General features: G+C 42.2%; 1 protein-coding gene across 1 annotated transcript in view; it reads left to right on the forward strand.

The window, feature by feature from the left end:
- Positions 1 to 13,230, forward strand: part of KIAA1549L (KIAA1549-like ortholog) — a 136,479-nt gene that overhangs the window by 48,264 nt on the left and 74,985 nt on the right. The window contains 2 exon segments of the mRNA XM_006864909.1: positions 3,780 to 3,951; positions 10,550 to 10,713. Of these exon segments, the coding sequence (XP_006864971.1) occupies positions 3,780 to 3,951; positions 10,550 to 10,713 (336 nt within the window).

Consider the following 13,230-nt stretch of genomic DNA (forward strand, 5'->3'; position numbering starts at 1 on the left):
TGTGGGCTTCCCTTTTCACTCTTCTTATTGCCTAACTCAGAGTAACTTTCACAGGTGTTGTCTGTTTCCCTAGGATATGGCAGTTGGTATTGGTTCTTGCCTGCGTTTTGGTGTTTAGCTTGACTATATGGCAGCAGTTGCTGTCTCTTCTTTGGTAATATAGGAAGAAAAAGAGTCCCCCAAAGGTAGAAGGGGGAGCATACAACAGAAAAACAGCACCAGCAAAAAACACAAGAAAAAAAAAAAAACACCAAAAAAGCAATAGCAACAACAAAAAGACAAAACTAGATCGAATACTGTAGTCTATAATTGCAGAAAAGGGAGAGGAGGGAGAGAAAAGAAAAGAAAAAAAATCTGTAGCCTAATATGAGTATGACTTTAATGTCTTCTCTTCAGCTTCTTGCCTTTAAAGCTGCCTGAGAGATTTCAAGATGCCACTGTTGGCTGTTATGCTGTACCTCAGTATTTAATTTAATTTTTGGCCTGTTTTGTTTTTAAACTCTTTTTCCCTCTCTACATCCCTGTCCTGGCCTTTCCCATATTTAAACAAACAAACAAACAAATGAAAAAACCAGTTCAGGACCAGCTCTTGGTCTGAGAGTATCTGTACACATGCCTGGGAGAAGAACCCACCAGTGGTGAGGGTGGAGGGGTCCACTCACCCAGGCACGCCCTCTAGTCACCAGAATGGAGGTGTACAAACAGTGGGGGTGGGGGCAATGATCAGATACCAAAAAAAAAAGAAAAGAAAAGAAAATCAGAACAAAGCAAAACCGACAAAGTATATTGTCCACCTTTGCTCCAAGGTTCCTGAGGCATTTTTCCGTGGTGTGTCTGCTCTCCCATTTGGTCTTGCCGTTTGGTTTCACCCAAGTTGTCAGCTTTGGGCCACTGAGCCCGGCAGATTCAAAGCATGCGATTCCTTACTTTCGCCAATTTCCACTAGCTATAAGCCTTCAAACCTTTTAAATATTCCTATCTCTGTGGTTCAGAGCTTTAGAGCTCTGCCCTGGATCTGCTTTGCCTGGTTTTCTGTGGTATCACTGATGGCAAACTTCACTGCACCTCCACCCTAGCCGCCTTCAAGCCCCGCCTAGACTTTATGGATTTTTACTAATTAAAGATCTATGGGCACCATTTGTCCAGCAGTATGTGTTCACTTCGTGTCTCTGTGTCACATTTTGGTAATTCTCACAATATTTCCAACTTTTTCATAATGATGTTGCACACGTAATAGACTACATATAGTGCAAACATAACTTTTAGATACACTGGAAAACCAAAAATTCGTGTGACTAGCTTTATTATGGTTGACTGGAATGGACCCGGCACCCTCTCTGAGGTATGCCTGCATAAATGATTTCCATATTGTAAATTAGTTTTGGTCTTTCTAGAACCTCATATCAGTGGAGTCATACAGTATATATATATTTATGTAAAGCTTTTTGATTCTGTGTAGTTTTTTAGCTTTTTTTTTTTATTTGAGATTTATCAGTGTTTTTGTGTTATTCAGTAGTTTATTCCTTTTCATTGCTGAATAATCTTTTCTTGTATGTGTACACTACCAGTTGTTTCTCCATTCTTCTATTGAATGGCATCTGGGCTTTTTCTGGGGTTAGTTATTATAAATAAAGTTGCTATCATTATTCCTTTACAAGTCTTTTTATGGCCATATGGTTTTATTTCTCTTGAATAAATGGGCGTGAATTTGATAGCTTATAGAGTCAGTGTACATTAGATCTATAAGAAACTGCTAGACCATCTTTAAAGTGGTTGTACCATTTTACACTATTGCCAGCAGGCTGTGTAGAGAGCACTTGGTGTTGTTCTTATTTGTAACCATTATAGTGGTTATATATTGGTGTCTCACTGATGTTTTAACTTGAATTTTCTTGAAGAATAGTAATGTTGAGCCGTTTTGATGTGCTTATTGGTTATTCAAATATCTTTCTTTGTGAACTTTAAGGGTAGATCTTTTGCACCAGTTTTAATTGGGTTGTAGTTGTTTTTCTTTTAATTGTTAAATACAGCATACATATAAACATGCATGCAAAATATGAATTTAAAGAACACTAATTAAAAAAAATAACCCAAAGGATAAAAACATTCCCCTTACCTTACCTATCCAGAAGCCCCTCTCTTGTGCCTTCTCAGATTGTACCTCCATTTTCTGACCAAAGGTCAGTGTGATTTTCAATTTTATGTTAAATCATTCTTTTTGCATCGTTTTTGATATCCACATGTGGATCTCTAGATAGTATATCATTTATTTTTTCCTGGTTTTGAATTTTATATCCTGTGATTTATTTCTTTTGCTCAATGTCAGACTGTTGTATTCACACATTTTGATATTAATAGCAATTCACATATGATTACTATTTTATGAAATATTTTTCATTGTGTGACTATAGATAACTATACCATAATTCAGATATTCGACTACTAATGACTTGGATGTTTCCAGATTTTTGCTATTCTTAACAATGCTGCTATAAACATTTTTTTAAATATCTTTTTAGTAGCCTATGAAACTTATATTCTATAGTACATATTTTGGCAAATGCTCTACTACAATTTTTATCAACTATTAATGATAATAGTGAAATGTTGATAATAATAAAGGGTTAGTTAAGTATGTTTAAGGAGTTCTGGTATGGTGCTGTGGGTTAATGAGCCAGACTGCAAAAGCAGTTTGACCTGCAAGATCAGCGGTTCAAGCTCACCAGCTGCTCCTCAGAAACCATATACAGGGTTGCTATGGGACAGAACCAAGTCGACAGCACTTAACAACAACAATAGCAAGTATGTTTAATGTATACTTGAATACTACACAGATATAAAAATTTATGTTTTCTGTATTTATAATGTTGATAAATTGTTCATTAAAACTGAAAGTTACTAACAATTTAAATGATTAATGATAAAGAATTTGTTAAGTAAGCTTATGAAGTATGCATTGGAACAACATGTAGAAATGAACATTTATGCTTTTATTATGTTTAAGGTCATTTAAATATACAAGTAGAAATAGCAGGTATGATAGTATATAGAAAAACTGATAAATAACTTTGTAAACAAAATATTTTTGAGTGGGAAAAAAAGAATGAATACAAGCAAATGGTCTAAAATAAAAATACTCATTAGCTTGTGATAGAGGGATTTGCAGGTGATTTTTATTTCATTTCATTTCTTTCTGCTTTTGCAGATTTTCAGATTTCTGAAGTAAATATGTATAACTTTTAAATGAGAAGGGATAACAAATGTTAATTTAGAGAAAGAACATCATGTCCTCTAGTACTGCTTTTCATCAGACATCTTTTGTGTTACACACATAGTCATTCATTGTCTTTCCTTTCTGGCAGTTACAGGAATTTGAAATTAAAAATCGTGTATGAGACTAACCTAACATGTCCTGATTTAATGTAATGGCCTATTTTTAATTGAGGGCAGATTCCTGTGTGGAAGCTAGAAAACATCAGCATTCCAGTGTTTCTTCCCCAACCCTGAACTCTTCTTTCCAGATGATCATATTTTCACAATCTTTTTTCTCCTCCAGTCTTCCCCTTCATCCACAGCAGGGCATCTTGAGGTGCTGGTGATGCGGGGGGAGAGGCACACAAAGGTGGAAGTCTAAAAAACATGTTGTGGCTCCAATTAACCACTGAAGGCTTCAGTAATTTGAGGAGAGAGCCTGCTAGTGGCAGGTGTGAATGCAGGGTCAAATGCAAAGTTGATGGCAGATGCACTGTAAACAGCTTCTCTTTTTTTTTTTCTGAAAGATGGTAAAGATGCAGCGTGTGCCAGGGCCAAAGGACCCAGCGGAACTGACTTACTATACACTGTACAATGGGAAGCCTTTGCTGGGGACGGCAGCAGCCAAGATCCTGAGCACCATCGACTCCCAGAGGATGGCCTTGACCCTGCATCATGTTGTTCTTCTACAAGCTGACCGTAAGGACAGCCTTTTAATTTATTATATTTAATGCCACTGTTCAATGGCTTCTACAAATCAAAGTGATTTCTATCTTAATGGAATCAAAGAAATGGACCCAGAGCTCAACCTAATTCTGTTCTGGAAGATTTCTTAAATCGATCTGCTGTTTTCCATGTGGCTTAAAGCAATAGATTTGGGGCAAGGGAAATTTTGGGTATTAGAACAACAGTCGTGATCCTACTTTGCCTCCCTGCTTTTCCTCCTCAACATAAACTAGTGAAGAGCTATGACAAATCACTGTGGCTGAGATGATATTTGTATACTGAAGGGATTAGAGGCTATTTGATTCAGTAAACATTTCTAGAGACCTACATGAACTCTGCTCGGTGCTGGAGGACAATCAAACCTGGAAGGTGCGGCAGGGATTGGGGGATGAGTGCAGGTAGGAAGGAGTGGAATGTAGGGACCGGCTACTAGAAACCAAAGAGATACAGCAAGTCAACAGAGTTTGCATTGAATGGGGCATCTAAATATAATTAGTAGAGAAAAGATACAAACAATCAACAGCTACTTCTTTGCATACTCTCCTTGGTGACAGATACTATACTGTTGTTTTGCAGAGATGATCTCATTTTCCACTCTCATTTGTTGTTGTGAAGTGCCCTAGAGTTGGTTCCAACTCATAGCAATCCTGAATAGGGTTTCTGAGGTGTGACTGATGAGTTTGAACTGCCGACTTTGCAATCCAGTGCTTAACCTACAGCACCATACCGGGACAGTCTCATTAGAACAGAGTGTATTCAATTCCAAATTACAAATGAGAAAACCAAGGCTCAGCAAAGTGAAGTGACCTGCTCAGTAATCCAGTCCCAGACCTAGTGCTTCAGAATGTATGAATCTGGCTCGACTTGTCTCAAACCTGTGTTCTTAACTGTGTTACTCTATGAGATTTCAGCAATGGGAGAGGGGGGCTGTGTATTACAGAAAGAGGGTGCTGTAGGAGAGTGGAGAAGAAAAGCACCAGCTGTGCTTGAAAACAAGGAGTTCAAATTCCTGGAGTGAGGAAACATGCGAAGGAACAGATGGAACTAGAAAGGTTATTGATTGGAGGACTCGGGTCTTGAACGTCAAGGGAAGGAGTGTGAATATTATTTGATTGGCTTTCTGGAGTTGGAGATTTCTGAGCCAGGGAGCAGTATCGTTGGAACTGCCCCTGATTGAGGGAGGTTGCTCTGTCAGCAGTGTCTAGGAAGTGGTGTCCATGGTGACCCAAGGGTTGGTGGTCCAGAGGTGGACTGTACGTGGGGGAGGGGGGATTGCAAGATGAGAGATTGTGTGATAGAAATTTTAGTATTTGGCAACAAACTTAGCATAAAAGGCATGGAAGATCATCTCTCAGATCATCTCTCAGTTGCTTTTCTTGCTCTTTGAGAAGCTGACACCTGGTTCCTGGTTCTCCTTCCCTCCTGTCTTCTTCCTTCTTTCTAAGTGACTTGCTGCCAGGGTGATGGCCCAGACCCTGTGCTGTGGTGGCTTTCACTTTGTCCCCTAGGAATAATGGTTGCCCTCTGTATTCCGGATTTTTGAAGTGACCTTTTTTGACTTGCGCTTCCCTCCTTTTGGTCGCTGTCCCCCTCATTATGTGACTTTCCATAGCTTCCTACTCTCCAGTAGCAGGTGAGGAGAAGAGATAAGCCATTAAGAAGGAGGGGGAACAGGGATTTTGTAAGTTTAATTTTCTCTGAATAGTTTTGAGGTCAGCACTTTGAAGAGAGAACCACAGTGGTGAATGAACGTGTTGTCCCTGTGAAGAGACAGCATCAAGTCTCTGTGTGTCCCAGTGCCTTTACATTGATAGTTCTAGGGCCAAGATGGAAGTGGACAGTGGCCACTTGACCTTGTCATCTTTGGGGACAGTGCAGCATTGGATTCCTTAGAAGAGCCTGTGTTTTAGATGGAGGTTTTCATCTGCTCCATTTGTGTGTCGTGGTGTGAGGCCTTTAGGGGCTGTCATCCAGCTGCTGGAATGGGGGGAAGTTTTCTTGCCAAGAAGCAACGAAAACCAGAAGCAGTTTACCTCATGTGGTCATTAGACCTCTATCTTTTAAAAAACTCACTTGAAGAAATCAATAGACTATGGGGGATGTAGGGGGAAGGCAATAACACTAGTAATGTATGGTCATCATGGAATGGTCAATCATTCAAGATCAAAAAGGGCAACATTTACCTAAGGACACAGTTGAGAAGGGATAGGAAGGAGGGTGGAACGGAAGTAGGCAGCACAGGGAGGAAGTGGAAGAACTGTTGTTGCATGGAGGGGACTGCGATCATTGAGATGAAACAAAGTGTGTGATTGGTGGAATGTAGAGCTAATGATCTTGTGTGATTGGTGGAATGTGGAGCTGATGATCTTGTATGATTGGTGGAATGTAGAACTGATGATCTTGTGCCAGGCACTGTTGTAGGCCCTGGGGATGCAGCAGAACAGAGCAGACAAACCCCTGACTTCTTGGAGTAGACAGTCCTGAGGGTGCAGATCAAGTAAATGAAATAAATAAGTTCCATATTCTTCACATATAACATACCCACAAAAGTAATATACACATGTATACAACTGCATAGAGCCCATAGGGAACTAATGCTCAAGGGCATTGCACTGTTTGCAACAACCATGTGACATGCACATTATTTGTGTAAAAACATGGTAATGTGTTAGATTCTGATGTGATGGACAAAAGTAAACAGGGAAAGGGCTAGAGAACATCAGGAAGGAGACGTTGTTACTGTTGTTAGGTGCCTGTTGAGTGGTTCCTACTCATAGCAACCCTGTCTAGGGTTTCTGAGGAACAGCTGGTGGATTTGAACCACCAACCTTGTGATTCACACCAACATTGCAGGCCAGTACATTATCATATAGTGCCCCACTAGAAAGGGTTTGGTTGCATGTTAAGTTACAGAGGATCCAGGGAGGGGCTCACTGAGGTAACCTTGGAGTGACCACCGGAATGAAGGGAGCAAAGGAATGATGTCTGAGGGTATCTGCGAACAAGGTTCCAGGTAGAGGGGAAAGTTGGGCCAGAAGCACAAGGTGGTTGGAGGGTTTGGGGCTCAGCAAAGAGACCACTGAGGAAAGAGAGATAAGATCAGGAGTGGGCTGTGCCCCAAGTGGGATAGGTAACCTCATAAGAGTTTAGGCGAGAGAAAAACATGGACCAAGCACTCACTGGCTACTGGGCACTGGGCTAGACTCCTTCCCAGGTTGAGTCACACAAGGTAATTAACTCAGGTTCAAGTTGAGTGTGGCAGTGCTAAAACAAGCTGGGAACATTTTTAAAATGTGTTCCTTCTCCATTTAATATTTATTCTATGTGGAATAATTTATCCTGAGTTTAGATGATTCTTCATTTCTCTGACAAACACTTTCATGTGTCAAAGTGCACTTTCATTCTCATGTGTAAACTCAGGCAGGACTTCCACTGTGTATAGAGAAATGCCTTCCAAAGCATCTAACCTCCCAGGGCCTGCTTCCTCTGCAGGCTGGAGACCAGCAGGCATGTGGGCAAAGGACTGATGGCAGTAGCTACTCACTGATGTTGGCTCCTTGTAATAGCTTCCTGCTCTGTGGTTCTTGCCACTTAAATTGTCATTTGCTCTCTTTCACCTCTGTACATGACCTTGTACTTTTAGATCATTATGCCAATGAATATATTGGGTTTGGATGGTTTCGGATGACCTGCCTTTACTATCATTTTGACCGTTAAGTGAATTTATTAATGTTCATAAGACAAATCTGTTCTTTCCCCATTTCTATAGCGGTGAAGGGATTTTACATACTGCTCCAAGGGGAAACACAGCTGCCAAAACAATACAGCTGAGTAAAAGCCAAACATCTGTAAATACCTCACTCTAGCTAATGAAAAATATTATGTATTCAGGGATGGTGCTCTGACATGCTGTGCATTTTTCTCCATCAGCATACACTGTTGCTATTGTTGTTGTTAAGTGCCCTGGAGTTGGTTCTGACTCATCATGACCCTGTATAGGGTTTCTGAGAAGCAGCTGGTGGGTTTGAGCTGCAGACCTTGTGGTTCTCAGTCCAGTGATGATCCTACATCGCCAACCACATCAGGATAGACTAGCATAGCCAAAGAGACACATTGTGATGCTTTTCCCAGGAGCTCTAAGCTTTAAAAAATGTTCATGGCATAAAGCTCACATATAAATACTGAATTACTAAAAAGAAGAGCAATTAAGTGTTAATGTCAACAGAAGCACATTCTCTAATGAGCTGTATTCAGAAACTAATAATGTGATTAATCACCAATTGGTAAAATCTGGAAAATAAGCTCTTTTGTACTATTACTACTTCAAATCCAAGTGTTGCTGGAGGAGAGGCAACTCTTGGCTAAGAAGATAGCAGATGAAGGCACCCTCACCCCCCAAAAATCAACCCACTGCTGTTGGGTCAATTCTGACTCGGTGACCCTCTGGGATAGCAAAGATCCACCTATAGGGTTTCCAAGGCTGACATCTTTACAGAAGCAGATTGCCACGTCTCTCTCTCCTGGAGCTGCTAGTGGGTTCAAATCACTGACCTGTCAGTTAGCCATCTACTGTTTTAACCACTGCATCACCAGTGCTCCTCTAGTTGAAGTCAAGAGGTGGTCATAGTCAAAGAGGAGGCTGGCTCCTTGAGCAGGTCCTCATCACATGCAACTTACCAGTGGGGTCTTCATATTCCAGGGTCTGGTCCTAAGTTTTGCAGGTCTGGTATCCACCACCACCCCCAAGTTCAGCAGGATTAGGAGAATCAACTTGTGTTAACCAGATTTATAAGAGTTTGATATATAAATCGGATCCCCAGTTGTTAGTTGCTGTTGAGCTGGTTCCAACTCATAGCAACCATGCCTACAATAGAATGAAACACTGCCCAGTCCTGCACCATCCTCACAATTGTTGCTATGTTTGAGCTCCTTATTATTACCACTGTGTACCATCCATGTTATTGAGGGTCTTCCTTTTGTTCAGTGACCTTTCACTTTGCCAAGCATGATGTCCTTCTCCAGGGACAAGTCCTTCCTGACAACATGTCCAAAGTACAAAAGACAAAGTCTCACCATCCATGCTTCCAAGGAGGAGCAATCCGGCCATACTGTTTCCAAAACAGATTTGTTTGTTCTTCTGGCAGTCTATAATATTTCAAAATAAGTTACAGATATCAGTATACTTCAACCTTAAATACTTGAGCATGCATATCCTTAACTAGCAGTTCTGGTGTGGCGTTGTAGGATAAAGCACTGGACGGACCACAAGGTTGGTTTGAACATGAGGTCAGTGTTTCAAACTCATCAGCCACTCCTTGGAAACCCTATACAGGGTTGCTATGAGTAAGAACCGACTCAACTGCACTTACCAACAACTATCAGTAACTAGATTTCAATATTGTTTGTAATATTTTAGATAAATTTACATAACAATGGATTACACTAATCCTAAGTAGAGCACTTGATGAGTTTTGGTGGTTGAATTCACCCTATAACTCAGAGTCCATAGAGTATGGCCATCAGCCTGTTGCTCCTTACAAGTTAATTCATCCTAGTTCCACCACCAGAGGCACCGACATCCTAATGGCTCATCCTTCTAGCTGATGATCATTTGGTTATACTTTTCTTTACTCTAGTTCTGAGGTCAGCCATGTCCTTTTGATGAGTCTGGAATGTTTCCCTGCCATCTATTCTGGGAGAGATTCATCCACTTATTCTGCATTTTATTCATTGCTCACTCTGAGGATCATCTCTCTGTGGCCTTTGTCTCCTGATTCTACCACCTGCTTCTAATCCTTCAGTTTTCTCTCCCTTCTTCTCCTTGGGCTCATGGGATTCACCAGTAGAGAAAATTGACAGTGGTACATCGTCCTCCTTTTTCTTGACAGTCATGAAGACTAACATTTACTGAGCATTTCCTGGGGACCTCACACTGAGCCAAAGCACCTCATGTACTTTGTCTCACTGATGCCTTGCTAAGTAATAGCCCCATTTTACAGATTAGGAAGCTGGGATTTAGAGATCTTGAGTAACTTACCAAGGTCACAGTGGCAAAGGCAGAGTCTTTTTGACCCCCAAAACTTTTCACCTCCATCCCCTTTTCATCTAGTGATATGGAGTTGTTGTTGTTAGGTGCCAGTGAGTTGGTACTGACTCATAGCAACCCTATGCATAACAGAACAAAACACTGCCCAGTCCTACGCCAGCCTCACAATCGTTGCTCTATTTGAGCCCATTGCTACTGCCACTGTGCCAGTCCATCTCGTTGGGGGTCTTCCTATTTTTCTCCGATCCCTCCATTTTACCAAGCATGATATCCTTCTCCAGGGACTGGTCCTTCCTGGTAATATGTCCAAAGTATGAGAGATGAAGTTGGGCCATCCTGGCTTCCAGGGAGCCTTGTGGCTTCAATTCTTCCAACACAGATCTGCTGGTTACTTGGCGGTCCGTGGTACTTCCAATATTCTCCTCCAATACCGACATGGAGTTGGGAGGACTTACCTCAGAGCCACTTCCGTCTTGCTCTGCTCAGTGCTCCTCATCTCCTGTTTCTCACTTGTTCTTTCCACAGCTGTGGTGAAGAACCCACCCAACAACCTGTGGATCATCGCTGCTGTGCTGGCCCCCATCGCTGTCGTCACGGTGATCATCATCATCATCACTGCTGTGCTCTGCAGGAAGAACAAGAATGACTTTAAGCCAGACACCATGATGAACCTGCCTCAGAGAGCAAAGGTACATAGAAGTGGTCGGGGGAAAGAGTAGGTGCCCAGGCCTGCACAGCTCTGCCTGTCTTTCCCCATTGGTTTCCAGGGCCATGGCAAATACCATCAAAGACATCCTTTGTTGTTGTTGTTAAATGCCATCGTTGAGTCAGTTTCGACTCATAGCAAGCCGGGTATACGAGGAACGGCTGGTGAGCTTGAACCGCTGACCCTGCAGTTCAAACTGACTTTGCAGTCCTGCGCATTAACCCACAGCACCACACCAGGACTCCAAAGACGTCCTTACAAACCCTCATTTTGAAGGAGGTCTTTATTTTTATAATCAGGCATGATAGCTAATGCTATCTAATGCTCACAGTGCCATCAATGTGTTTAATTGCTTTATGTGGAGCAACTCATTTAATCCTTGCAGCAACCTTTGGGGGAAATGCTACTAATTTACAGATGAGGAAACTAAGGCATAGACAAGTAGGAACAAGAGAGGCCTGAAAGAGGCCTTGTTATTGTTGTCATTACTGGTTGCCATTGCATCAGCCCTGACTCATGGTGGACCATATACAATGAAACCCAACACTGCCCAATACTGTACCATCATCAGGATCAGTTGCAGATCAGACCATTGGGATCCATATGGTTTTCATTGGTTGATTTTCAGATTTTTCAGAAATTAATCTCTAGTCCTCTCTTCTTTCGCCTGAAGTTCTGCTGAAACCTGTTCAGTATGCTAGCAACACAATAACCCCCAATGGCAGATGGTGAGACCTGCCCATGAGCTGCATTCCCAGGTCTCCTGTCTGGGAGGTGAGAGTTCTCCCACGGAACCACCACTGCCTTTGAAAGGTCTAGTCCCACCCCCTCCTCTCACAGATGAGAAGTGAGATCTTCAAGGTTCCCAAGGCAGAGCTGTTATTGGGCTATTGGAGCCTCAGAACAGTTCCTCTCCTGGCTAGAATGATTTGCCATCAGAGGCTGGCATGGTGGACAAGCTGCAGAGTGCTGGCCAGGTATCACCACATTTCCAGTTCTGTGGATAGATGGCCACCCCTCCGCTCCTTCTGCCTCTTGTGACTGGGAGGGACATGGACAAAGAGACACTGAAGGTGAATTTTCCAACCACATCTCCCCCTTCGTGTTATCCCCTAGGAGAAATATAATAACCTGTAATATCTGAAGCTTAAATGATGCCTTGCACTTTACTAGGCTTTTCTAGGTTCATCACCTCATTTACTCATCACAGCAGCCCTAGGAGGTAGGCTACAGTAGGCAGATTCTAATATTCTCACTTTACTGCAGAGAAATCCATGAGAAAAGGAAACTAAGGGGCTTGAACAGGGTCATAGCCTGAGCAGAAAGGGGTGACCCAGGCACATATGTGAGTCTCTGGGCTCTTTATACATTACACATCTACCTAAACTGTGCAATGTGGCAGGTAGAAACACCTCTCCAGCTCTGAACTTCAGAGCTTGGTTTATCTGTGCAGGAATGAAACACGGAATTACACCTTGCACTTATATGCATCAGGATACATATCAGCCACAGAAATTGTCCCTGCAGGGAGTCACACTACACATCTAGTTCTTTCTGGTTGGTCACACCTCACTTCAGCAAATGAAATAAAAAGATTTTCATGGTTTACTCAACTATACCTGTTGCGATGCAGCAGTTTGATTAGACACTGTGTAGTGAAGAGCCAAACCTCAAGGAAAGTTGTTCTGTTTCTGTTGTCACGAAGACACAGGCTTCCTAGATACAGCATGATGTTGGGAAGAAGTGTATGCTGGGACTTACCCAGCCAGGGGAAAATGAGGCTGTTCCAAGAAGAGGCATTTCATTTCCATCTTAGCTTAGTTACAACATGAGCGTTTCAGACATGCCCGTAATTATGAACATCTAATCACAAAGGAGCTCTGGTAGCGTAGTGGTTACGAATCGGGCTGCGAACCTTAAGGTCAGCAGTTCGAAACTACCAGCTGCTCCGCGGGAGAAAGATGAGGCTTTCTACTCCCGTAAAGATTTACACCCTCGGAAACCCTGTACAGGGTCACTATGGGTCGGACCCGACTCGATGGCACTTAACAACAACAACAACAACAATCACAACTGAGTCCAAGAATGCAAGACATGCCAAGCTGAGGTTGTACGTGGCATCTTGGTGGTACAGATTCACCTGAATTTTTCTTAATTTGCTGAACTGGACAACACACTATTTTAGCACACCCTCCAACTTGAGAGCTATCTGAAGCAAAACAGATGGATGTCTGTGGGTTTTCTTAGGCCATTTTATGTTTCTACCCAATACATTGTGCACTGTGAGGTACCTGACTGATGCTGAAAATCCAGCATATTTATATTCCACAAGAAGACTGAACTCTCACTTGTATGTGATGGGTGGCTGTGGTGGTTTTCTTTCTCAATGAAACTGGAGTACGCACTTTGATTTCCAAAGCCCTTTGATTGCGGGAAACCATCCGTGCGGAACTGCCTCTTTCTTACTGCAGTCCTCTGTCAGTACAACCCAGGGACACTG

This window comes from Chrysochloris asiatica, unplaced genomic scaffold (genome assembly GCF_000296735.1).
Source record: "Chrysochloris asiatica unplaced genomic scaffold, ChrAsi1.0 scaffold00072, whole genome shotgun sequence".
NCBI lineage: Eukaryota > Metazoa > Chordata > Mammalia > Afrosoricida > Chrysochloridae > Chrysochloris > Chrysochloris asiatica.